Source organism: Magallana gigas, chromosome 5 (assembly GCF_963853765.1).
Source record: "Magallana gigas chromosome 5, xbMagGiga1.1, whole genome shotgun sequence".
Classification (NCBI taxonomy): Eukaryota; Metazoa; Mollusca; class Bivalvia; order Ostreida; family Ostreidae; genus Magallana; species Magallana gigas.
This window is the reverse complement of record NC_088857.1, coordinates 9,833,075-9,858,570: the sequence shown is the minus strand read 5'-3', so window position 1 is coordinate 9,858,570 and position 25,496 is coordinate 9,833,075. Positions and strand designations below refer to the sequence as shown.

At 47.1% G+C, this 25,496-nt stretch overlaps 3 protein-coding genes across 3 annotated transcripts; all 3 read right to left on the bottom strand.

The window, feature by feature from the left end:
* Positions 1 to 836: 836 nt before the first annotated feature.
* Positions 837 to 4,331, bottom strand: LOC136275375 (uncharacterized). Its single transcript, XM_066084281.1, has 2 exons — positions 3,046 to 4,331; positions 837 to 949 (listed from the first exon to the last, which is right to left on the bottom strand). The coding sequence occupies exons 1-2, from the start codon at positions 4,247 to 4,249 to the stop codon at positions 837 to 839; spliced, it is 1,317 nt and encodes a 438-aa protein (XP_065940353.1). The 5' UTR covers positions 4,250 to 4,331.
* Positions 4,332 to 5,159: 828 nt separating this feature from the next.
* Positions 5,160 to 11,323, bottom strand: LOC136275374 (uncharacterized). Its single transcript, XM_066084280.1, has 2 exons — positions 10,625 to 11,323; positions 5,160 to 5,228 (listed from the first exon to the last, which is right to left on the bottom strand). The coding sequence occupies exons 1-2, from the start codon at positions 11,321 to 11,323 to the stop codon at positions 5,160 to 5,162; spliced, it is 768 nt and encodes a 255-aa protein (XP_065940352.1).
* Positions 11,324 to 12,913: 1,590 nt separating this feature from the next.
* Positions 12,914 to 24,879, bottom strand: LOC117687267 (mucin-2-like; the record flags this gene model as incomplete). Its single annotated transcript, XM_066084279.1, has 2 exons — positions 15,432 to 24,879; positions 12,914 to 14,111 (listed from the first exon to the last, which is right to left on the bottom strand). Coding segments are annotated over exons 1-2 (10,452 nt in total), but the record flags the coding sequence as incomplete, so codon positions are not given.
* Positions 24,880 to 25,496: the final 617 nt, after the last annotated feature.

Below are 25,496 nucleotides of genomic sequence, written 5' to 3'. Positions count from 1 at the left end.
TACTTGTACTTGCAGTGCTGCTCAGTGTTGTTGATGAAGTAGTTGGGGCTTCAGTTGTGCTTGTGCTCGTTGGCAAAGCTGTGGTTGTAGACGTACTTGTCGAAGTCGTCTCTGGAGTACTTGTTGTAGTTGTAGTCGTTTCCGTTGTAGAGGTAGTGGTGGCCTCAGTTGTGGTGCTTGTACTTGTTGGGGGTTGTGTACTTGTTGATGTTGTGCTACTTTCAGTTGTTGTAGATGGAACCTGAGTAGTGGTTGTCGTTGAAGGCGTGGTGGTGCTTGTAGAAGCTGTTGTACTTTCTGGGGTTGTGATAGTAGTCATTTGTACGGTTGTGGTAGAAGGAGCCTCAGTTGTTGAACTTGATGGAGTACTAGTAGAAGTGCTGCTACTCTCCGTACTTGTACTTGCAGTGCTGCTCAGTGTTGTTGATGAAGTAGTTGGGGCTTCAGTTGTGCTTGTGCTCGTTGGCAAAGCTGTTGTTGTAGACGTACTTGTCGAAGTCGTCTCTGGAGTACTTGTTGTAGTTGTAGTCGTTTCCGTTGTTGAGGTAGTGGTGGCCTCAGTTGTGGTGCTTGTACTCGTTGGGGGTTGTGTACTTGTTGATGTTGTGCTACTTTCAGTTGTTGTAGATGGAACCTGAGTGGTGGTTGTCGTTGAAGGCGTGGTGGTGCTTGTAGAAGCTGTTGTACTTTCTGGGGTTGTGGTAGTAGTCATTTGTTCGGTTGTGGTAGAAGGAGCCTCAGTTGTTGTACTGGATGGAGTACTAGTAGAAGTGCTGCTACTCTCCGTACTTGTACTTGCAGTGCTGTTCAGTGTTGTTGATGAAGTAGTTGGGGCTTCAGTTGTGCTTGTGCTCGTTGGCAAAGCTGTGATTGTAGACATACTTGTCGAAGTCGTCTCTGGAGTACTTGTTGTAGTTGTAGTCGTTTCCGTTGTTGAGGTAGTGGTGGCCTCAGTTGTGGTGCTTGTACTCGTTGGGGGTTGTGTACTTGTTGATGTTGTGCTACTTTCAGTTGTTGTAGATGGAACCTGGGTGGTGGTTGTCGTTGAAGGCGTGGTGGTGCTTGTAGAAGCTGTTGTACTTTCTGGGGTTGTGGTAGTACTCATTTGTTCGGTTGTGGTAGAAGGAGCCTCAGTTGTTGTACTTGATGGAGTACTAGTAGAAGTGCTGCTACTCTCCGTACTTGTACTTGCAGTGCTGCTCAGTGTTGTTGATGAAGTAGTTGGGGCTTCAGTTGTGCTTGTGCTCGTTGGCAAAGCTGTGGTTGTAGACGTACTTGTCGAAGTCGTCTCTGGAGTACTTGTTGTAGTTGTAGTCGTTTCCGTTGTTGAGGTAGTGGTGGCCTCAGTTGTGGTGCTTGTACTCGTTGGGGGTTGTGTACTTGTTGATGTTGTGCTACTTTCAGTTGTTGTAGATGGAACCTGAGTGGTGGTTGTCGTTGAAGGCGTGGTGGTGCTTGTAGAAGCTGTTGTACTTTCTGGGGTTGTGGTAGTACTCATTTGTTCGGTTGTGGTAGAAGGAGCCTCAGTTGTTGTACTGGATGGAGTACTAGTAGAAGTGCTGCTACTCTCCGTACTTGTACTTGCAGTGCTGCTCAGTGTTGTTGATGAAGTAGTTGGGGCTTCAGTTGTGCTTGTGCTCGTTGGCAAAGCTGTGGTTGTAGACGTACTTGTCGAAGTCGTCTCTGGAGTACTTGTTGTAGTTGTAGTCGTTTCCGTTGTTGAGGTAGTGGTGGCCTCAGTTGTGGTGCTTGTACTTGTTGGGGGTTGTGTACTTGTTGATGTTGTGCTACTTTCAGTTGTTGTAGATGGAACCTGAGTAGTGGTTGTCGTTGAAGGCGTGGTGGTGCTTGTAGAAGCTGTTGTACTTTCTGGGGTTGTGGTAGTAGTCATTTGTTCTGCTAAACTAGAAGGAGCCTCAGTTGTTGTACTTGATGGAGTACTAGTAGAAGTGCTGCTACTCTCCGTACTTGTACTTGCAGTGCTGCTCAGTGTTGTTGATGAAGTAGTTGGGGCTTCAGTTGTGCTTGTGCTCGTTGGCAAAGCTGTGGTTGTAGACATACTTGTCGAAGTCGTCTCTGGAGTACTTGTTATAGTTGTAGTCGTTTCCGTTGTTGAGGTAGTGGTGGCCTCAGTTGTGGTGCTTGTACTCGTTGGGGGTTGTGTACTTGTTGATGTTGTGCTACTTTCAGTTGTTGTAGATGGAACCTGAGTGGTGGTTGTCGTTGAAGGCGTGGTGGTGCTTGTAGAAGCTGTTGTACTTTCTGGGGTTGTGGTAGTACTCATTTGTTCGGTTGTGGTAGAAGGAGCCTCAGTTGTTGTACTGGATGGAGTACTAGTAGAAGTGCTGCTACTCTCCGTACTTGTACTTGCAGTGCTGCTCAGTGTTGTTGATGAAGTAGTTGGGGCCTCAGTTGTGCTTGTGCTCGTTGGCAAAGCTGTGGTTGTAGACGTACTTGTCGAAGTCGTCTCTGGAGTACTTGTTGTAGTTGTAGTCGTTTCCGTTGTTGAGGTAGTGGTGGCCTCAGTTGTGGTGCTTGTACTTGTTGGGGGTTGTGTACTTGTTGATGTTGTGCTACTTTCAGTTGTTGTAGATGGAACCTGAGTAGTGGTTGTCGTTGAAGGCGTGGTGGTGCTTGTAGAAGCTGTTGTACTTTCTGGGGTTGTGGTAGTAGTCATTTGTTCTGCTAAACTAGAAGGAGCCTCAGTTGTTGTACTTGATGGAGTACTAGTAGAAGTGCTGCTACTCTCCGTACTTGTACTTGCAGTGCTGCTCAGTGTTGTTGATGAAGTAGTTGGGGCTTCAGTTGTGCTTGTGCTCGTTGGCAAAGCTGTGGTTGTAGACGTACTTGTCGAAGTCGTCTCTGGAGTAGTTGTTGTAGTTGTAGTCGTTTCCGTTGTTGAGGTAGTGGTGGCCTCAGTTGTGGTGCTTGTACTCGTTGGGGGTTCTGTACTTGTTGATGTTGTGCTACTTTCAGTTGTTGTAGATGGAACCTGAGTGGTGGTTGTCGTTGAAGGCGTGGTGGTGCTTGTAGAAGCTGTTGTACTTTCTGGGGTTGTGGTAGTAGTCATTTGTTGTGCTAAAGTAGAAGGAGCCTCAGTTGTTGTACTGGATGGAGTACTAGTAGAGGTGCTGCTACTCTCCGTACTTGTACTTGCAGTGCTGCTCAGTGTTGTTGATGAAGTAGTTGGGGCCTCAGTTGTGCTTGTGCTCGTTGGCAAAGCTGTGGTTGTAGACGTACTTGTCGAAGTCGTCTCTGGAGTACTTGTTGTAGTTGTAGTCGTTTCCGTTGTTGAGGTAGTGGTGGCCTCAGTTGTGGTGCTTGTACTCGTTGGGGGTTGTGTACTTGTTGATGTTGTGCTACTTTCAGTTGTTGTAGATGGAACCTGAGTGGTGGTTGTCGTTGAAGGCGTGGTGGCACTTGTAGAAGCTGTTGTACTTTCTGGGGTTGTGGTAGTAGTCATTTGTTCGGTTGTGGTAGAAGGAGCCTCAGTTGTTGTACTGGATGGAGTACTAGTAGAAGTGCTGCTACTCTCCGTACTTGTACTTGCAGTGCTGCTCAGTGTTGTTGATGAAGTAGTTGGGGCTTCAGTTGTGCTTGTGCTCGTTGGCAAAGCTGTGGTTGTAGACGTACTTGTCGAAGTCGTCTCTGGAGTACTTGTTGTAGTTGTAGTCGTTTCCGTTGGTGAGGTAGTGGTGGCCTCAGTTGTGGTGCTTGTACTCGTTGGGGGTTCTGTACTTGTTGATGTTGTGCTACTTTCAGTTGTTGTAGATGGAACCTGAGTGGTGGTTGTCGTTGAAGGCGTGGTGGTGCTTGTAGAAGCTGTTGTACTTTCTGGGGTTGTGGTAGTAGTCATTTGTTCTGCTAAAGTAGAAGGAGCCTCAGTTGTTGTACTGGATGGAGTACTAGTAGAAGTGCTGCTACTCTCCGTACTTGTACTTGATGTGCTGCTCAGTGTTGTTGATGAAGTAGTTGGGGCCTCAGTTGTGCTTGTGCTCGTTGGCAAAGCTGTGGTTGTAGACGTACTTGTCGAAGTCGTCTCTGGAGTAGTTGTTGTAGTTGTAGTCGTTTCCGTTGTTGAGGTAGTGGTGGCCTCAGTTGTGGTGCTTGTACTCGTTGGGGGTTGTGTACTTGTTGATATTGTGCTACTTTCAGTTGTTGTAGATGGAACCTGAGTGGTGGTTGTCGTTGAAGGCGTGGTGGCACTTGTAGAAGCTGTTGTACTTTCTGGGGTGTTGGTAGTAGTCATTTGTTCGGTTGTGGTAGAAGGAGCCTCAGTTGTTGTACTGGATGGAGTACTAGTAGAAGTGCTGCTACTCTCCGTACTTGTACTTGCAGTGCTGCTCAGTGTTGTTGATGAAGTAGTTGGGGCTTCAGTTGTGCTTGTGCTCGTTGGCAAAGCTGTGGTTGTAGACGTACTTGTCGAAGTCGTCTCTGGAGTACTTGTTGTAGTTGTAGTCGTTTCCGTTGTAGAGGTAGTGGTGGCCTCAGTTGTGGTGCTTGTACTTGTTGGGGGTTGTGTACTTGTTGATGTTGTGCTACTTTCAGTTGTTGTAGATGGAACCTGAGTAGTGGTTGTCGTTGAAGGCGTGGTGGTGCTTGTAGAAGCTGTTGTACTTTCTGGGGTTGTGATAGTAGTCATTTGTACGGTTGTGGTAGAAGGAGCCTCAGTTGTTGAACTTGATGGAGTACTAGTAGAAGTGCTGCTACTCTCCGTACTTGTACTTGCAGTGCTGCTCAGTGTTGTTGATGAAGTAGTTGGGGCTTCAGTTGTGCTTGTGCTCGTTGGCAAAGCTGTTGTTGTAGACGTACTTGTCGAAGTCGTCTCTGGAGTACTTGTTGTAGTTGTAGTCGTTTCCGTTGTTGAGGTAGTGGTGGCCTCAGTTGTGGTGCTTGTACTCGTTGGGGGTTGTGTACTTGTTGATGTTGTGCTACTTTCAGTTGTTGTAGATGGAACCTGAGTGGTGGTTGTCGTTGAAGGCGTGGTGGTGCTTGTAGAAGCTGTTGTACTTTCTGGGGTTGTGGTAGTACTCATTTGTTCGGTTGTGGTAGAAGGAGCCTCAGTTGTTGTACTGGATGGAGTACTAGTAGAAGTGCTGCTACTCTCCGTACTTGTACTTGCAGTGCTGTTCAGTGTTGTTGATGAAGTAGTTGGGGCTTCAGTTGTGCTTGTGCTCGTTGGCAAAGCTGTGATTGTAGACATACTTGTCGAAGTCGTCTCTGGAGTACTTGTTGTAGTTGTAGTCGTTTCCGTTGTTGAGGTAGTGGTGGCCTCAGTTGTGGTGCTTGTACTCGTTGGGGGTTGTGTACTTGTTGATGTTGTGCTACTTTCAGTTGTTGTAGATGGAACCTGGGTGGTGGTTGTCGTTGAAGGCGTGGTGGTGCTTGTAGAAGCTGTTGTACTTTCTGGGGTTGTGGTAGTACTCATTTGTTCGGTTGTGGTAGAAGGAGCCTCAGTTGTTGTACTGGATGGAGTACTAGTAGAAGTGCTGCTACTCTCCGTACTTGTACTTGCAGTGCTGCTCAGTGTTGTTGATGAAGTAGTTGGGGCTTCAGTTGTGCTTGTGCTCGTTGGCAAAGCTGTGGTTGTAGACGTACTTGTCGAAGTCGTCTCTGGAGTACTTGTTGTAGTTGTAGTCGTTTCCGTTGTTGAGGTAGTGGTGGCCTCAGTTGTGGTGCTTGTACTCGTTGGGGGTTGTGTACTTGTTGATGTTGTGCTACTTTCAGTTGTTGTAGATGGAACCTGAGTGGTGGTTGTCGTTGAAGGCGTGGTGGTGCTTGTAGAAGCTGTTGTACTTTCTGGGGTTGTGGTAGTACTCATTTGTTCGGTTGTGGTAGAAGGAGCCTCAGTTGATGTACTGGATGGAGTACTAGTAGAAGTGCTGCTACTCTCCGTACTTGTACTTGCAGTGCTGCTCAGTGTTGTTGATGAAGTAGTTGGGGCTTCAGTTGTGCTTGTGCTCGTTGGCAAAGCTGTGGTTGTAGACGTACTTGTCGAAGTCGTCTCTGGAGTACTTGTTGTAGTTGTAGTCGTTTCCGTTGTTGAGGTAGTGGTGGCCTCAGTTGTGGTGCTTGTACTTGTTGGGGGTTGTGTACTTGTTGATGTTGTGCTACTTTCAGTTGTTGTAGATGGAACCTGAGTAGTGGTTGTCGTTGAAGGCGTGGTGGTGCTTGTAGAAGCTGTTGTACTTTCTGGGGTTGTGGTAGTAGTCATTTGTTCTGCTAAACTAGAAGGAGCCTCAGTTGTTGTACTTGATGGAGTACTAGTAGAAGTGCTTCTACTCTCCGTACTTGTACTTGCAGTGCTGCTCAGTGTTGTTGATGAAGTAGTTGGGGCTTCAGTTGTGCTTGTGCTCGTTGGCAAAGCTGTGGTTGTAGACGTACTTGTCGAAGTCGTCTCTGGAGTACTTGTTGTAGTTGTAGTCGTTTCCGTTGTTGAGGTAGTGGTGGCCTCAGTTGTGGTGCTTGTACTCGTTGGGGGTTGTGTACTTGTTGATGTTGTGCTACTTTCAGTTGTTGTAGATGGAACCTGAGTGGTGGTTGTCGTTGAAGGCGTGGTGGTGCTTGTAGAAGCTGTTGTACTTTCTGGGGTTGTGGTAGTACTCATTTGTTCGGTTGTGGTAGAAGGAGCCTCAGTTGTTGTACTGGATGGAGTACTAGTAGAAGTGCTGCTACTCTCCGTACTTGTACTTGCAGTGCTGCTCAGTGTTGTTGATGAAGTAGTTGGGGCCACAGTTGTGCTTGTGCTCGTTGGCAAAGCTGTGGTTGTAGACGTACTTGTCGAAGTCGTCTCTGGAGTACTTGTTGTAGTTGTAGTCGTTTCCGTTGTTGAGGTAGTGGTGGCCTCAGTTGTGGTGCTTGTACTTGTTGGGGGTTGTGTACTTGTTGATGTTGTGCTACTTTCAGTTGTTGTAGATGGAACCTGAGTAGTGGTTGTCGTTGAAGGCGTGGTGGTGCTTGTAGAAGCTGTTGTACTTTCTGGGGTTGTGGTAGTAGTCATTTGTTCTGCTAAACTAGAAGGAGCCTCAGTTGTTGTACTTGATGGAGTACTAGTAGAAGTGCTTCTACTCTCCGTACTTGTACTTGCAGTGCTGCTCAGTGTTGTTGATGAAGTAGTTGGGGCTTCAGTTGTGCTTGTGCTCGTTGGCAAAGCTGTGGTTGTAGACGTACTTGTCGAAGTCGTCTCTGGAGTACTTGTTGTAGTTGTAGTCGTTTCCGTTGTTGAGGTAGTGGTGGCCTCAGTTGTGGTGCTTGTACTCGTTGGGGGTTGTGTACTTGTTGATGTTGTGCTACTTTCAGTTGTTGTAGATGGAACCTGAGTGGTGGTTGTCGTTGAAGGCGTGGTGGTGCTTGTAGAAGCTGTTGTACTTTCTGGGGTTGTGGTAGTACTCATTTGTTCGGTTGTGGTAGAAGGAGCCTCAGTTGTTGTACTGGATGGAGTACTAGTAGAAGTGCTGCTACTCTCCGTACTTGTACTTGCAGTGCTGCTCAGTGTTGTTGATGAAGTAGTTGGGGCTTCAGTTGTGCTTGTGCTCGTTGGCAAAGCTGTGGTTGTAGACGTACTTGTCGAAGTCGTCTCTGGAGTAGTTGTTGTAGTTGTAGTCGTTTCCGTTGTTGAGGTAGTGGTGGCCTCAGTTGTGGTGCTTGTACTTGTTGGGGGTTGTGTACTTGTTGATGTTGTGCTACTTTCAGTTGTTGTAGATGGAACCTGAGTAGTGGTTGTCGTTGAAGGCGTGGTGGTGCTTGTAGAAGCTGTTGTACTTTCTGGGGTTGTGGTAGTAGTCATTTGTTCTGCTAAACTAGAAGGAGCCTCAGTTGTTGTACTTGATGGAGTACTAGTAGAAGTGCTGCTACTCTCCGTACTTGTACTTGCAGTGCTGCTCAGTGTTGTTGATGAAGTAGTTGGGGCTTCAGTTGTGCTTGTGCTCGTTGGCAAAGCTGTGGTTGTAGACATACTTGTCGAAGTCGTCTCTGGAGTACTTGTTATAGTTGTAGTCGTTTCCGTTGTTGAGGTAGTGGTGGCCTCAGTTGTGGTGCTTGTACTCGTTGGGGGTTGTGTACTTGTTGATGTTGTGCTACTTTCAGTTGTTGTAGATGGAACCTGAGTGGTGGTTGTCGTTGAAGGCGTGGTGGTGCTTGTAGAAGCTGTTGTACTTTCTGGGGTTGTGGTAGTACTCATTTGTTCGGTTGTGGTAGAAGGAGCCTCAGTTGTTGTACTGGATGGAGTACTAGTAGAAGTGCTGCTACTCTCCGTACTTGTACTTGCAGTGCTGCTCAGTGTTGTTGATGAAGTAGTTGGGGCCTCAGTTGTGCTTGTGCTCGTTGGCAAAGCTGTGGTTGTAGACGTACTTGTCGAAGTCGTCTCTGGAGTACTTGTTGTAGTTGTAGTCGTTTCCGTTGTTGAGGTAGTGGTGGCCTCAGTTGTGGTGCTTGTACTTGTTGGGGGTTGTGTACTTGTTGATGTTGTGCTACTTTCAGTTGTTGTAGATGGAACCTGAGTAGTGGTTGTCGTTGAAGGCGTGGTGGTGCTTGTAGAAGCTGTTGTACTTTCTGGGGTTGTGGTAGTAGTCATTTGTTCTGCTAAACTAGAAGGAGCCTCAGTTGTTGTACTTGATGGAGTACTAGTAGAAGTGCTGCTACTCTCCGTACTTGTACTTGCAGTGCTGCTCAGTGTTGTTGATGAAGTAGTTGGGGCTTCAGTTGTGCTTGTGCTCGTTGGCAAAGCTGTGGTTGTAGACATACTTGTCGAAGTCGTCTCTGGAGTAGTTGTTGTAGTTGTAGTCGTTTCCGTTGTTGAGGTAGTGGTGGCCTCAGTTGTGGTGCTTGTACTCGTTGGGGGTTCTGTACTTGTTGATGTTGTGCTACTTTCAGTTGTTGTAGATGGAACCTGAGTGGTGGTTGTCGTTGAAGGCGTGGTGGTGCTTGTAGAAGCTGTTGTACTTTCTGGGGTTGTGGTAGTAGTCATTTGTTCTGCTAAAGTAGAAGGAGCCTCAGTTGTTGTACTGGATGGAGTACTAGTAGAGGTGCTGCTACTCTCCGAACTTGTACTTGCAGTGCTGCTCAGTGTTGTTGATGAAGTAGTTGGGGCCTCAGTTGTGCTTGTGCTCGTTGGCAAAGCTGTGGTTGTAGACGTACTTGTCGAAGTCGTCTCTGGAGTACTTGTTGTAGTTGTAGTCGTTTCCGTTGTTGAGGTAGTGGTGGCCTCAGTTGTGGTGCTTGTACTCGTTGGGGGTTGTGTACTTGTTGATGTTGTGCTACTTTCAGTTGTTGTAGATGGAACCTGAGTGGTGGTTGTCGTTGAAGGCGTGGTGGTGCTTGAAGAAGCTGTTGTACTTTCTGGGGTTGTGGTAGTAGTCATTTGTTCTGCTAAACTAGAAGGAGCCTCAGTTGTTGTACTTGATGGAGTACTAGTAGAAGTGCTGCTACTCTCCGTACTTGTACTTGCAGTGCTGTTCAGTGTTGTTGATGAAGTAGTTGGGGCTTCAGTTGTGCTTGTGCTCGTTGGCAAAGCTGTGGTTGTAGACGTACTTGTCGAAGTCGTCTCTGGAGTAGTTGTTGTAGTTGTAGTCGTTTCCGTTGTTGAGGTAGTGGTGGCCTCAGTTGTGGTGCTTCTACTCGTTGGGGGTTGTGTACTTGTTGATGCTTTGCTACTTTCAGTTGTTGTAGATGGAACCTGAGTGGTGGTTGTCGTTGAAGGCGTGGTGGTGCTTGTAGAAGCTGTTGTACTTTCTGGGGTTGTGATAGTAGTCATTTGTACGGTTGTGGTAGAAGGAGCCTCAGTTGTTGTACTGGATGGAGTACTAGTAGAAGTGCTGCTACTCTCCGTACTTGTACTTGCAGTGCTGCTCAGTGTTGTTGATGAAGTAGTTGGGGCTTCAGTTGTGCTTGTGCTCGTTGGCAAAGCTGTGGTTGTAGACGTACTTGTCGAAGTCGTCTCTGGAGTACTTGTTGTAGTTGTAGTCGTTTCCGTTGTAGAGGTAGTGGTGGCCTCAGTTGTGGTGCTTGTACTTGTTGGGGGTTGTGTACTTGTTGATGTTGTGCTACTTTCAGTTGTTGTAGATGGAACCTGAGTAGTGGTTGTCGTTGAAGGCGTGGTGGTGCTTGTAGAAGCTGTTGTACTTTCTGGGGTTGTGATAGTAGTCATTTGTACGGTTGTGGTAGAAGGAGCCTCAGTTGTTGAACTTGATGGAGTACTAGTAGAAGTGCTGCTACTCTCCGTACTTGTACTTGCAGTGCTGCTCAGTGTTGTTGATGAAGTAGTTGGGGCTTCAGTTGTGCTTGTGCTCGTTGGCAAAGCTGTTGTTGTAGACGTACTTGTCGAAGTCGTCTCTGGAGTACTTGTTGTAGTTGTAGTCGTTTCCGTTGTTGAGGTAGTGGTGGCCTCAGTTGTGGTGCTTGTACTCGTTGGGGGTTGTGTACTTGTTGATGTTGTGCTACTTTCAGTTGTTGTAGATGGAACCTGAGTGGTGGTTGTCGTTGAAGGCGTGGTGGTGCTTGTAGAAGCTGTTGTACTTTCTGGGGTTGTGGTAGTACTCATTTGTTCGGTTGTGGTAGAAGGAGCCTCAGTTGTTGTACTGGATGGAGTACTAGTAGAAGTGCTGCTACTCTCCGTACTTGTACTTGCAGTGCTGTTCAGTGTTGTTGATGAAGTAGTTGGGGCTTCAGTTGTGCTTGTGCTCGTTGGCAAAGCTGTGATTGTAGACATACTTGTCGAAGTCGTCTCTGGAGTACTTGTTGTAGTTGTAGTCGTTTCCGTTGTTGAGGTAGTGGTGGCCTCAGTTGTGGTGCTTGTACTCGTTGGGGGTTGTGTACTTGTTGATGTTGTGCTACTTTCAGTTGTTGTAGATGGAACCTGGGTGGTGGTTGTCGTTGAAGGCGTGGTGGTGCTTGTAGAAGCTGTTGTACTTTCTGGGGTTGTGGTAGTACTCATTTGTTCGGTTGTGGTAGAAGGAGCCTCAGTTGTTGTACTGGATGGAGTACTAGTAGAAGTGCTGCTACTCTCCGTACTTGTACTTGCAGTGCTGCTCAGTGTTGTTGATGAAGTAGTTGGGGCTTCAGTTGTGCTTGTGCTCGTTGGCAAAGCTGTGGTTGTAGACGTACTTGTCGAAGTCGTCTCTGGAGTACTTGTTGTAGTTGTAGTCGTTTCCGTTGTTGAGGTAGTGGTGGCCTCAGTTGTGGTGCTTGTACTCGTTGGGGGTTGTGTACTTGTTGATGTTGTGCTACTTTCAGTTGTTGTAGATGGAACCTGAGTGGTGGTTGTCGTTGAAGGCGTGGTGGTGCTTGTAGAAGCTGTTGTACTTTCTGGGGTTGTGGTAGTACTCATTTGTTCGGTTGTGGTAGAAGGAGCCTCAGTTGTTGTACTGGATGGAGTACTAGTAGAAGTGCTGCTACTCTCCGTACTTGTACTTGCAGTGCTGCTCAGTGTTGTTGATGAAGTAGTTGGGGCTTCAGTTGTGCTTGTGCTCGTTGGCAAAGCTGTGGTTGTAGACGTACTTGTCGAAGTCGTCTCTGGAGTACTTGTTGTAGTTGTAGTCGTTTCCGTTGTTGAGGTAGTGGTGGCCTCAGTTGTGGTGCTTGTACTTGTTGGGGGTTGTGTACTTGTTGATGTTGTGCTACTTTCAGTTGTTGTAGATGGAACCTGAGTAGTGGTTGTCGTTGAAGGCGTGGTGGTGCTTGTAGAAGCTGTTGTACTTTCTGGGGTTGTGGTAGTAGTCATTTGTTCTGCTAAACTAGAAGGAGCCTCAGTTGTTGTACTTGATGGAGTACTAGTAGAAGTGCTGCTACTCTCCGTACTTGTACTTGCAGTGCTGCTCAGTGTTGTTGATGAAGTAGTTGGGGCTTCAGTTGTGCTTGTGCTCGTTGGCAAAGCTGTGGTTGTAGACATACTTGTCGAAGTCGTCTCTGGAGTACTTGTTATAGTTGTAGTCGTTTCCGTTGTTGAGGTAGTGGTGGCCTCAGTTGTGGTGCTTGTACTCGTTGGGGGTTGTGTACTTGTTGATGTTGTGCTACTTTCAGTTGTTGTAGATGGAACCTGAGTGGTGGTTGTCGTTGAAGGCGTGGTGGTGCTTGTAGAAGCTGTTGTACTTTCTGGGGTTGTGGTAGTACTCATTTGTTCGGTTGTGGTAGAAGGAGCCTCAGTTGTTGTACTGGATGGAGTACTAGTAGAAGTGCTGCTACTCTCCGTACTTGTACTTGCAGTGCTGCTCAGTGTTGTTGATGAAGTAGTTGGGGCCTCAGTTGTGCTTGTGCTCGTTGGCAAAGCTGTGGTTGTAGACGTACTTGTCGAAGTCGTCTCTGGAGTACTTGTTGTAGTTGTAGTCGTTTCCGTTGTTGAGGTAGTGGTGGCCTCAGTTGTGGTGCTTGTACTTGTTGGGGGTTGTGTACTTGTTGATGTTGTGCTACTTTCAGTTGTTGTAGATGGAACCTGAGTAGTGGTTGTCGTTGAAGGCGTGGTGGTGCTTGTAGAAGCTGTTGTACTTTCTGGGGTTGTGGTAGTAGTCATTTGTTCTGCTAAACTAGAAGGAGCCTCAGTTGTTGTACTTGATGGAGTACTAGTAGAAGTGCTGCTACTCTCCGTACTTGTACTTGCAGTGCTGCTCAGTGTTGTTGATGAAGTAGTTGGGGCTTCAGTTGTGCTTGTGCTCGTTGGCAAAGCTGTGGTTGTAGACGTACTTGTCGAAGTCGTCTCTGGAGTAGTTGTTGTAGTTGTAGTCGTTTCCGTTGTTGAGGTAGTGGTGGCCTCAGTTGTGGTGCTTGTACTCGTTGGGGGTTCTGTACTTGTTGATGTTGTGCTACTTTCAGTTGTTGTAGATGGAACCTGAGTGGTGGTTGTCGTTGAAGGCGTGGTGGTGCTTGTAGAAGCTGTTGTACTTTCTGGGGTTGTGGTAGTAGTCATTTGTTGTGCTAAAGTAGAAGGAGCCTCAGTTGTTGTACTGGATGGAGTACTAGTAGAGGTGCTGCTACTCTCCGTACTTGTACTTGCAGTGCTGCTCAGTGTTGTTGATGAAGTAGTTGGGGCCTCAGTTGTGCTTGTGCTCGTTGGCAAAGCTGTGGTTGTAGACGTACTTGTCGAAGTCGTCTCTGGAGTACTTGTTGTAGTTGTAGTCGTTTCCGTTGTTGAGGTAGTGGTGGCCTCAGTTGTGGTGCTTGTACTCGTTGGGGGTTGTGTACTTGTTGATGTTGTGCTACTTTCAGTTGTTGTAGATGGAACCTGAGTGGTGGTTGTCGTTGAAGGCGTGGTGGCACTTGTAGAAGCTGTTGTACTTTTTGGGGTTGTGGTAGTAGTCATTTGTTCGGTTGTGGTAGAAGGAGCCTCAGTTGTTGTACTGGATGGAGTACTAGTAGAAGTGCTGCTACTCTCCGTACTTGTACTTGCAGTGCTGCTCAGTGTTGTTGATGAAGTAGTTGGGGCTTCAGTTGTGCTTGTGCTCGTTGGCAAAGCTGTGGTTGTAGACGTACTTGTCGAAGTCGTCTCTGGAGTACTTGTTGTAGTTGTAGTCGTTTCCGTTGGTGAGGTAGTGGTGGCCTCAGTTGTGGTGCTTGTACTCGTTGGGGGTTCTGTACTTGTTGATGTTGTGCTACTTTCAGTTGTTGTAGATGGAACCTGAGTGGTGGTTGTCGTTGAAGGCGTGGTGGTGCTTGTAGAAGCTGTTGTACTTTCTGGGGTTGTGGTAGTAGTCATTTGTTCTGCTAAAGTAGAAGGAGCCTCAGTTGTTGTACTGGATGGAGTACTAGTAGAAGTGCTGCTACTCTCCGTACTTGTACTTGATGTGCTGCTCAGTGTTGTTGATGAAGTAGTTGGGGCCTCAGTTGTGCTTGTGCTCGTTGGCAAAGCTGTGGTTGTAGACGTACTTGTCGAAGTCGTCTCTGGAGTAGTTGTTGTAGTTGTAGTCGTTTCCGTTGTTGAGGTAGTGGTGGCCTCAGTTGTGGTGCTTGTACTCGTTGGGGGTTGTGTACTTGTTGATATTGTGCTACTTTCAGTTGTTGTAGATGGAACCTGAGTGGTGGTTGTCGTTGAAGGCGTGGTGGCACTTGTAGAAGCTGTTGTACTTTCTGGGGTTGTGGTAGTAGTCATTTGTTGTGCTAAAGTAGAAGGAGCCTCAGTTGTTGTACTGGATGGAGTACTAGTAGAGGTGCTGCTACTCTCCGTACTTGTACTTGCAGTGCTGCTCAGTGTTGTTGATGAAGTAGTTGGGGCCTCAGTTGTGCTTGTGCTCGTTGGCAAAGCTGTGGTTGTAGACGTACTTGTCGAAGTCGTCTCTGGAGTACTTGTTGTAGTTGTAGTCGTTTCCGTTGTTGAGGTAGTGGTGGCCTCAGTTGTGGTGCTTGTACTCGTTGGGGGTTGTGTACTTGTTGATGTTGTGCTACTTTCAGTTGTTGTAGATGGAACCTGAGTGGTGGTTGTCGTTGAAGGCGTGGTGGCACTTGTAGAAGCTGTTGTACTTTTTGGGGTTGTGGTAGTAGTCATTTGTTCGGTTGTGGTAGAAGGAGCCTCAGTTGTTGTACTGGATGGAGTACTAGTAGAAGTGCTGCTACTCTCCGTACTTGTACTTGCAGTGCTGCTCAGTGTTGTTGATGAAGTAGTTGGGGCTTCAGTTGTGCTTGTGCTCGTTGGCAAAGCTGTGGTTGTAGACGTACTTGTCGAAGTCGTCTCTGGAGTACTTGTTGTAGTTGTAGTCGTTTCCGTTGGTGAGGTAGTGGTGGCCTCAGTTGTGGTGCTTGTACTCGTTGGGGGTTCTGTACTTGTTGATGTTGTGCTACTTTCAGTTGTTGTAGATGGAACCTGAGTGGTGGTTGTCGTTGAAGGCGTGGTGGTGCTTGTAGAAGCTGTTGTACTTTCTGGGGTTGTGGTAGTAGTCATTTGTTCTGCTAAAGTAGAAGGAGCCTCAGTTGTTGTACTGGATGGAGTACTAGTAGAAGTGCTGCTACTCTCCGTACTTGTACTTGATGTGCTGCTCAGTGTTGTTGATGAAGTAGTTGGGGCCTCAGTTGTGCTTGTGCTCGTTGGCAAAGCTGTGGTTGTAGACGTACTTGTCGAAGTCGTCTCTGGAGTAGTTGTTGTAGTTGTAGTCGTTTCCGTTGTTGAGGTAGTGGTGGCCTCAGTTGTGGTGCTTGTACTCGTTGGGGGTTGTGTACTTGTTGATATTGTGCTACTTTCAGTTGTTGTAGATGGAACCTGAGTGGTGGTTGTCGTTGAAGGCGTGGTGGCACTTGTAGAAGCTGTTGTACTTTCTGGGGTGTTGGTAGTAGTCATTTGTTCGGTTGTGGTAGAAGGAGCCTCAGTTGTTGTACTGGATGGAGTACTAGTAGAAGTGCTGCTACTCTCCGTACTTGTACTTGCAGTGCTGCTCAGTGTTGTTGATGAAGTAGTTGGGGCTTCAGTTGTGCTTGTGCTCGTTGGCAAAGCTGTGGTTGTAGACGTACTTGTCGAAGTCGTCTCTGGAGTACTTGTTGTAGTTGTAGTCGTTTCCGTTGTTGAGGTAGTGGTGGCCTCAGTTGTGGTGCTTGTACTCGTTGGGGGTTCTGTACTTGTTGATGTTGTGCTACTTTCAGTTGTTGTAGATGGAACCTGAGTGGTGGTTGTCGTTGAAGGCGTGGTGGTGCTTGTAGAAGCTGTTGTACTTTCTGGGGTGTTGGTAGTAGTCATTTGTTCGGTTGTGGTAGAAGGAGCCTCAGTTGTTGTACTGGATGGAGTACTAGTAGAAGTGCTGCTACTCTCCGTACGTGTACTTGCAGTGCTGCTCAGTGTTGTTGATGAAGTAGTTGGGGCTTCAGTTGTGCTTGTGCTCGTTGGCAAAGCTGTGGTTGTAGACGTACTTGTCGAAGTCGTCTCTGGAGTACTTGTTGTAGTTGTAGTCGTTTCCGTTGGTGAGGTAGTGGTGGCCTCAGTTGTGGTGCTTGTACTCGTTGGGGGTTGTGTACTTGTTGATGTTGTGCTACTTTCAGTTGTTGTAGATGGAACCTGAGTGGTGGTTGTCGTTGAAGGCGTGGTGGTGCTTGTAGAAGCTGTTGTACTTTCTGGAGTTGTGGTAGTACTCATTTGTTCTGCTAAAGTAGAAGGAGCCTCAGTTGTTGTACTTGATGGAGTACTAGTAGAAGTGCTGCTACTCTCCGTACTTGTACCTGCAGTGCTGCTCAGTGTTGTTGATGAAGTAGTTGGGGCTTCAGTTGTGATTGTGCTCGTTGGCAAAGCTGTGGTTGTAGACGTACTTGTCGAAGTCGTCTCTGGAGTACTTGTTGTAGTTGTAGTCGTTTCCGTTGTTGAGGTAGTGGTGGCCTCAGTTGTGGTGCTTGTACTCGTTGGGGGTTCTGTACTTGTTGATGTTGTGCTACTTTCAGTTGTTGTAGATGGAACCTGAGTGGTGGTTGTCGTTGAAGGCGTGGTGGTGCTTGTAGAAGCTGTTGTACTTTCTGGGGTTGTGGTAGTAGTCATTTGTTCGGTTGTGGTAGAAGGAGCCTCAGTTGTTGTACTGGATGGAGTACTAGTAGAAGTGCTGCTACTCTCCGTACTTGTACTTGCAGTGCTGCTCAGAGTTGTTGATGAAGTAGTTGGGGCTTCAGTTGTGCTTGTGCTCGTTGGCAAAGCTGTGGTTGTAGACGTACTTGTCGAAGTCGTCTCTGGAGTACTTGTTGTAGTTGTAGTCGTTTCCGTTGGTGAGGTAGTGGTGGCCTCAGTTGTGGTGCTTGTACTCGTTGGGGGTTGTGTACTTGTTGATGTTGTGCTACTTTCAGTTGTTGTAGATGGAACCTGAGTGGTGGTTGTCGTTGAAGGCGTGGTGGTGCTTGTAGAAGCTGTTGTACTTTCTGGGGTTGTGGTAGTAGTCATTTGTTCTGCTAAAGTAGAAGGAGCCTCAGTTGTTGTACTGGATGGAGTACTAGTAGAAGTGCTGCTACTCTCCGTACTTGTACTTGCAGTGCTGCTCAGTGTTGTTGATGAAGTAGTTGGGGCTTCAGTTGTGCTTGTGCTCGTTGGCAAAGCTGTGGTTGTAGACATACTTGTCGAAGTTGTCTCTGGAGTACTTGTTGTAGTTGACGTCGTTTCCGTTGTTGAGGTAGTGGTGGCCTCAGTTGTGGTGCTTGTACTCGTTGGGGGTTGTGTACTTGTTGTTGTTGTGCTACTTTCAGTTGTTGTAGATGGAACCTGAGTGGTGGTTGTCGTTGAAGGCGTGGTGGTGCTTGAAGAAGCTGTTGTACTTTCTGGGGTTGTGGTAGTAGTCATTTGTTCGGTTGTGGTAGAAGGAGCCTCAGTTGTTGTACTGGATGGAGTACTAGTAGAAGTGCTGCTACTCTCCGTACTTGTACTTGCAGTGCTGCTCAGTGTTGTTGATAAGGTAGCTGGGGCTTCAGTTGTGCTTGTGCTCGTTGGCAAAGCTGTGGTTGTAGACGTACTTGTCGAAGTCGTCTCTGGAGTACTTATTGTAGTTGTAGTCGTTTCCGTTGGTGAGGTAGTGGTGGCCTCAGTTGTGGTGCTTGTACTCGTTGGGGGTTGTGTACTTGTTGATGTTGTGCTACTTTCAGTTGTTGTAGATGGAACCTGAGTGGTGGTTGTCGTTGAAGGCGTGGTGGTGCTTGTAGAAGCTGTTGTACTTTCTGGGGTTGTGGTAGTAGTCATTTGTTCGGTTGTGGTAGAAGGAGCCTCAGTTGTTGTACTGGATGGAGTACTAGTAGAAGTGCTGCTACTCTCCGTACGTGTACTTGCAGTGCTGCTCAGTGTTGTTGATGAAGTAGTTGGGGCTTCAGTTGTGTTTGTGCTCGTTGGCAAAGCTGTGGTTGTAGACGTACTTGTCGAAGTCGTCTCTGGAGTACTTGTTGTAGTTGTAGTCGTTTCCGTTGGTGAGGTAGTGGTGGCCTCAGTTGTGGTTCTTGTACTCGTTGGGGGTTGTGTACTTGTTGATGTTGTGCTACTTTCAGTTGTTGTAGATGGAACCTGGGTGGTGGTTGTCGTTGAAGGCGTGGTGGTGCTTGTAGAAGCTGTTGTACTTTCTGGGGTTGTGGTAGTAGTCATTTGTTCGGTTGTGGTAGAAGTAGCCTCAGTTGTTGTACTGGATGGAGTACTAGTAGAAGTGCTGCTACTCTCCGTACTTGTACTTGCAGTGCTGCTCAGTGTTGTTGATGAAGTGGTTGGGGCTTCAGTTGTGCTTGTGCTCGTTGGCAAAGCTGTGGTTGTAGACGTACTTGTCGAAGTCGTCTCTGGAGTACTTGTTGTAGTTGTAGTCGTTTCCGTTGGTGAGGTAGTGGTGGCCTCAGTTGTGGTGCTTGTACTCGTTGGGGGTTGTGTACTTGTTGATGTTGTGCTACTTTCAGTTGTTGTAGATGGAACCTTAGTGGTGGGTGTCGTTGAAGGCGTGGTGGTGCTTGTAGAAGCTGTTGTACTTTCTGGGGTTGTGGTAGTAGTCATTTGTTCTGCTAAAGTAGAAGGAGCCTCAGTTGTTGTACTGGATGGAGTACTAGTAGAAGTGCTGCTACTCTCCGTACTTGTACTTGCAGTGCTGCTCAGTGTTGTTGATGAAGTAGTTGGGGCTTCAGTTGTGCTTGTGCTCGTTGGCAAAGCTGTGGTTGTAGACGTACTTGTTGAAGTCGTCTCTGGAGTACTTGTTGTAGTTGTAGTCGTTTCTGTTGTTGAGGTAGTGGTGGCCTCAGTTGTGGTGCTTGTACTCGTTGGGGGCTGTGTACTTGTTGATGTTGTGCTACTTTCAGTTGTTGTAGATGGAACCTGAGTGGTGGTTGTCGTTGAAGGCGTGGTGGTGCTTGTAGAAGCTGTTGTACTTTCTGGGGTTGTGGTAGTAGTCATTTGTTCGGTTGTGGTAGAAGGAGCCTCAGTTGTTGTACTGGATGGAGTACTAGTAGAAGTGCTGCTACTCTCCGTACTTGTACTTGCAGTGCTGCTCAGTGTTGTTGATGAAGTAGTTGGGGCTTCAGTTGTGCTTGTGCTCGTTGGCAAAGCTGTGGTTGTAGACGTACTTGTCGAAGTCGTCTCTGGAGTAGTTGTTGTAGTTGTAGTCGTTTCCGTTGTTGAGGTAGTGGTGGCCTCAGTTGTTGTGCTTGTACTCGTTGGGGGTTGTGTACTTGTTGTTGTTGTGCTACTTTCAGTTGTTGTAGATGGAACCTGAGTGGTGGTTGTCGTTGAAGGCGTGGTGGTGCTTGTAGAAGCTGTTGTACTTTCTGGGGTTGTGGTAGTAGTCATTTGTTCTGCTAAAGTAGAAGGAGCCTCAGTTGTTGTACTGGATGGAGTACTAGTAGAAGTGCTGCTACTCTCCGTACTTGTACTTGCAGTGCTGCTCAGTGTTGTTGATGAAGTAGTTGGGGCCACAGTTGTGCTTGTGCTCGTTGGCAAAGCTGTGGTTGTAGACGTACTTGTCGAAGTCGTCTCTGGAGTACTTGTTGTAGTTGTAGTCGTTTCCGCTGTTGAGGTAGTGGTGGCCTCAGTTGTGGTGCTTGTACTCGTTGGGGGTTGTGTACTTGTTGATGTTGTGCTACTTTCAGTTGTTGTAGATGGAACCTGAGTGGTGGTTGTCGTTGAAGGCGTGGTGGTGCTTGTAGAAGCTGTTGTACTTTCTGGAGTTGTGGTAGTACTCATTTGTTCTGCTAAAGTAGAAGGAGCCTCAGTTGTTGTACTTGATGGAGTACTAGTAGAAGTGCTGCTACTCTCCGTACTTGTACCTGCAGTGCTGCTCAGTGTTGTTGATGAAGTAGTTGGGGCTTCAGTTGTGATTGTGCTCGTTGGCAAAGCTGTGGTTGTAGACGTACTTGTCGAAGTCGTCTCTGGAGTACTTGTTGTAGTTGTAGTCGTTTCCGTTGTTGAGGTAGTGGTGGCCTCAGTTGTGGTGCTTGTACTCGTTGGGGGTTCTGTACTTGTTGATGTTGTGCTACTTTCAGTTGTTGTAGATGGAACCTGAGTGGTGGTTGTCGTTGAAGGCGTGGTGGTGCTTGTAGAAGCTGTTGTACTTTCTGGGGTTGTGGTAGTAGTCATTTGTTCGGTTGTGGTAGAAGGAGCCTCAGTTGTTGTACTGGATGGAGTACTAGTAGAAGTGCTGCTACTCTCCGTACTTGTACTTGCAGTGCTGCTCAGAGTTGTTGATGAAGTAGTTGGGGCTTCAGTTGTGCTTGTGCTCGTTGGCAAAGCTGTGGTTGTAGACGTACTTGTCGAAGTCGTCTCTGGAGTACTTGTTGTAGTTGTAGTCGTTTCCGTTGGTGAGGTAGTGGTGGCCTCAGTTGTGGTGCTTGTACTCGTTGGGGGTTGTGTACTTGTTGATGTTGTGCTACTTTCAGTTGTTGTAGATGGAACCTGAGTGGTGGTTGTCGTTGAAGGCGTGGTGGTGCTTGTAGAAGCTGTTGTACTTTCTGGGGTTGTGGTAGTAGTCATTTGTTCTGCTAAAGTAGAAGGAGCCTCAGTTGTTGTACTGGATGGAGTACTAGTAGAAGTGCTGCTACTCTCCGTACTTGTACTTGCAGTGCTGCTCAGTGTTGTTGATGAAGTAGTTGGGGCTTCAGTTGTGCTTGTGCTCGTTGGCAAAGCTGTGGTTGTAGACATACTTGTCGAAGTTGTCTCTGGAGTACTTGTTGTAGTTGACGTCGTTTCCGTTGTTGAGGTAGTGGTGGCCTCAGTTGTGGTGCTTGTACTCGTTGGGGGTTGTGTACTTGTTGTTGTTGTGCTACTTTCAGTTGTTGTAGATGGAACCTGAGTGGTGGTTGTCGTTGAAGGCGTGGTGGTGCTTGAAGAAGCTGTTGTACTTTCTGGGGTTGTGGTAGTAGTCATTTGTTCGGTTGTGGTAGAAGGAGCCTCAGTTGTTGTACTGGATGGAGTACTAGTAGAAGTGCTGCTACTCTCCGTACTTGTACTTGCAGTGCTGCTCAGTGTTGTTGATAAGGTAGCTGGGGCTTCAGTTGTGCTTGTGCTCGTTGGCAAAGCTGTGGTTGTAGACGTACTTGTCGAAGTCGTCTCTGGAGTACTTATTGTAGTTGTAGTCGTTTCCGTTGGTGAGGTAGTGGTGGCCTCAGTTGTGGTGCTTGTACTCGTTGGGGGTTGTGTACTTGTTGATGTTGTGCTACTTTCAGTTGTTGTAGATGGAACCTGAGTGGTGGTTGTCGTTGAAGGCGTGGTGGTGCTTGTAGAAGCTGTTGTACTTTCTGGGGTTGTGGTAGTAGTCATTTGTTCGGTTGTGGTAGAAGGAGCCTCAGTTGTTGTACTGGATGGAGTACTAGTAGAAGTGCTGCTACTCTCCGTACGTGTACTTGCAGTGCTGCTCAGTGTTGTTGATGAAGTAGTTGGGGCTTCAGTTGTGTTTGTGCTCGTTGGCAAAGCTGTGGTTGTAGACGTACTTGTCGAAGTCGTCTCTGGAGTACTTGTTGTAGTTGTAGTCGTTTCCGTTGGTGAGGTAGTGGTGGCCTCAGTTGTGGTTCTTGTACTCGTTGGGGGTTGTGTACTTGTTGATGTTGTGCTACTTTCAGTTGTTGTAGATGGAACCTGGGTGGTGGTTGTCGTTGAAGGCGTGGTGGTGCTTGTAGAAGCTGTTGTACTTTCTGGGGTTGTGGTAGTAGTCATTTGTTCGGTTGTGGTAGAAGTAGCCTCAGTTGTTGTACTGGATGGAGTACTAGTAGAAGTGCTGCTACTCTCCGTACTTGTACTTGCAGTGCTGCTCAGTGTTGTTGATGAAGTGGTTGGGGCTTCAGTTGTGCTTGTGCTCGTTGGCAAAGCTGTGGTTGTAGACGTACTTGTCGAAGTCGTCTCTGGAGTACTTGTTGTAGTTGTAGTCGTTTCCGTTGGTGAGGTAGTGGTGGCCTCAGTTGTGGTGCTTGTACTCGTTGGGGGTTGTGTACTTGTTGATGTTGTGCTACTTTCAGTTGTTGTAGATGGAACCTTAGTGGTGGGTGTCGTTGAAGGCGTGGTGGTGCTTGTAGAAGCTGTTGTACTTTCTGGGGTTGTGGTAGTAGTCATTTGTTCTGCTAAAGTAGAAGGAGCCTCAGTTGTTGTACTGGATGGAGTACTAGTAGAAGTGCTGCTACTCTCCGTACTTGTACTTGCAGTGCTGCTCAGTGTTGTTGATGAAGTAGTTGGGGCTTCAGTTGTGCTTGTGCTCGTTGGCAAAGCTGTGGTTGTAGACGTACTTGTTGAAGTCGTCTCTGGAGTACTTGTTGTAGTTGTAGTCGTTTCTGTTGTTGAGGTAGTGGTGGCCTCAGTTGTGGTGCTTGTACTCGTTGGGGGCTGTGTACTTGTTGATGTTGTGCTACTTTCAGTTGTTGTAGATGGAACCTGAGTGGTGGTTGTCGTTGAAGGCGTGGTGGTGCTTGTAGAAGCTGTTGTACTTTCTGGGGTTGTGGTAGTAGTCATTTGTTCGGTTGTGGTAGAAGGAGCCTCAGTTGTTGTACTGGATGGAGTACTAGTAGAAGTGCTGCTACTCTCCGTACTTGTACTTGCAGTGCTGCTCAGTGTTGTTGATGAAGTAGTTGGGGCTTCAGTTGTGCTTGTGCTCGTTGGCAAAGCTGTGGTTGTAGACGTACTTGTCGAAGTCGTCTCTGGAGTAGTTGTTGTAGTTGTAGTCGTTTCCGTTGTTGAGGTAGTGGTGGCCTCAGTTGTTGTGCTTGTACTCGTTGGGGGTTGTGTACTTGTTGTTGTTGTGCTACTTTCAGTTGTTGTAGATGGAACCTGAGTGGTGGTTGTCGTTGAAGGCGTGGTGGTGCTTGTAGAAGCTGTTGTACTTTCTGGGGTTGTGGTAGTAGTCATTTGTTCTGCTAAAGTAGAAGGAGCCTCAGTTGTTGTACTGGATGGAGTACTAGTAGAAGTGCTGCTACTCTCCGTACTTGTACTTGCAGTGCTGCTCAGTGTTGTTGATGAAGTAGTTGGGGCCACAGTTGTGCTTGTGCTCGTTGGCAAAGCTGTGGTTGTAGACGTACTTGTCGAAGTCGTCTCTGGAGTACTTGTTGTAGTTGTAGTCGTTTCCGCTGTTGAGGTAGTGGTGGCCTCAGTTGTGGTGCTTGTACTCGTTGGGGGTTGTGTACTTGTTGATGTTGTGCTACTTTCAGTTGTTGTAGATGGAACCTGAGTGGTGGTTGTCGTTGAAGGCGTGGTGGCACTTGTAGAAGCTGTTGTACTTTCTGGGGTTGTGGTAGTAGTCATTTGTTCGGTTGTGGTAGAAGGAGTCTCAGTTGTCGTACTGGATGGAGTACTAGTAGAAGTGCTGCTACTCTCCGTACTTGTACTTGCAGTGCTGCTCAGTGTTGTTGATGAAGTAGTTGGGGCTACAGTTGTGCTTGTGCTCGTTGGCAAAGCTGTGGTTGTAGACGTACTTGTCGAGGTCGTCTCTGGAGTAGTTGTTGTAGTTGTAGTCGTTTCCCTTGTTGAGGTAGTGGTGGCCTCAGTTGTGGTGCTTGTACTCGTTGGGGGTTGTGAACTTGTTGATGTTGTGCTACTTTCAGTTGTTGTAGATGGAACCTGAGTGGTGGTTGTCGTTGAAGGCGTGGTGGTGTTTGTAGAAGCTGTTGTACTTTCTGGGGTTGTGGTAGTAGTCATTTGTTCGGCTGTGGTAGAAGGAGCCTTAGTTGTTGTACTGGATGGAGTACTAGTGGAAGTGCTGCTACTCTCCGTACTTGTACTTGCAGTGCTGCTCAGAGTTGTTGATGAAGTAGTTGGGGCTTCAGTTGTGCTTGTGCTCGTTGGCAAAGCTGTGGTTGTAGACGTACTTGTCGAAGTCGTCTCTGGAGTACTTGTTGTAGTTGTAGTCGTTTCCGTTGGTGAGGTAGTGGTGGCCTCAGTTGTGGTGCTTGTACTCGTTGGGGGTTGTGTACTTGTTGATGTTGTGCTACTTTCAGTTGTTGTAGATGGAACCTGAGTGGTGGTTGTCGTTGAAGGCGTGGTGGTGCTTGAAGAAGCTGTTGTACTTTCTGGGGTTGTGGTAGTACTCATTTGTTCTGCTAAAGTAGAAGGAGCCTCAGTTGTTGTACTGGATGGAGTACTAGTAGAAGTGCTGCTACTCTCCGTACTTGTACTTGCAGTGCTGCTCAGTGTTGTTGATGAAGTAGTTGGGGCTTCAGTTGTGCTTGTGCTCGTTGGCAAAGCTGTGGTTGTAGACATACTTGTCGAAGTTGTCTCTGGAGTACTTGTTGTAGTTGACGTCGTTTCCGTTGTTGAGGTAGTGGTGGCCTCAGTTGTGGTGCTTGTACTCGTTGGGGGTTGTGTACTTGTTGATGTTGTGCTACTTTCAGTTGTTGTAGATGGAACCTGAGTGGTGGTTGTCGTTGAAGGCGTGGTGGTGCTTGTAGAAGCTGTTGTACTTTCTGGGGTTGTGGTAGTAGTCATTTGTTCGGTTGTGGTAGAAGGAGCCTCAGTTGTTGTACTGGATGGAGTACTAGTAGAAGTGCTGCTACTCTCCGTACTTGTACTTGCAGTGCTGCTCAGTGTTGTTGATGAAGTAGTTGGGGCTACAGTTGTGCTTGTGCTCGTTGGCAAAGCTGTGGTTGTAGACGTACTTGTCGAAGTCGTCTCTGGAGTACTTGTTGTAGTTGTAGTCGTTTCCGTTGGTGAGGTAGTGGTGGCCTCAGTTGTGGTGCTTGTACTCGTTGGGGGTTGTGTACTTGTTGATGTTGTGCTACTTTCAGTTGTTGTAGATGGAACCTGAGTGGTGGTTGTCGTTGAAGGCGTGTTGGTGCTTGTAGAAGCTATTGTACTTTCAGGGGTTGTGGTAGTAGTCATTTGTTCGGTTGTGGTAGAAGGAGCCTCAGTTGTTGTACTGGATGGAGTACTAGTAGAAGTGCTGCTACTCTCCGTACTTGTACTTGCAGTGCTGCTCGGTGTTGTTGATGAAGTAGTTGGGGCTTCAATTGTGCTTGTGCTCGTTGGCAAAGCTGTGGTTGTAGACGTACTTGTCGAAGTCGTCTCTGGAGTACTTGTTGTAGTTGTAGTCGTTTCCGTTGTTGAGGTAGTGGTGGCCTCAGTTGTGGTGCTTGTACTCGTTGGGGGTTGTGTACTTGTTGATGTTGTGCTACTTTCAGTTGTTGTAGATGGAACCATAGTGGTGGTTGTCGTTGAAGGCGTGGTGGTGCTTGTAGAAGCAGAGGTAGTGGCGGCCTCAGTTGTAGTTGTTTGAGATAGCGTTGATAGGTCTGACTAGTAGGTTAAGAGAGTAAATAAACATTATAAAACAAATATCACGAATTTCAAGCGTTAGCTTTTATTTTGTAGATATCAAAGGTATAATATTATATTTTGTTACAGGTGTGTAATGAATAACGGCTACAACGATTTTTTATATGGTCTTTTGAAATTTGAAAATTTGAAAAATGAGTTTGCGTATTTACCGTTTATGATTTTGTCTTTGTGAATTCACTTAAGAGTAAACTTATATAATTCACACTCGTATGTTTCCTAACCCTAACCTGGATGAAATACCTTCTACATCCCTGCATCTATAATAAGAACACTGTTCAGATTCTTTAAAGCAACATGAGCTGCATTTTTCATGTTAATTTTTTTTTTTTTACAAAAATGTTTTTTTCTACTAAAA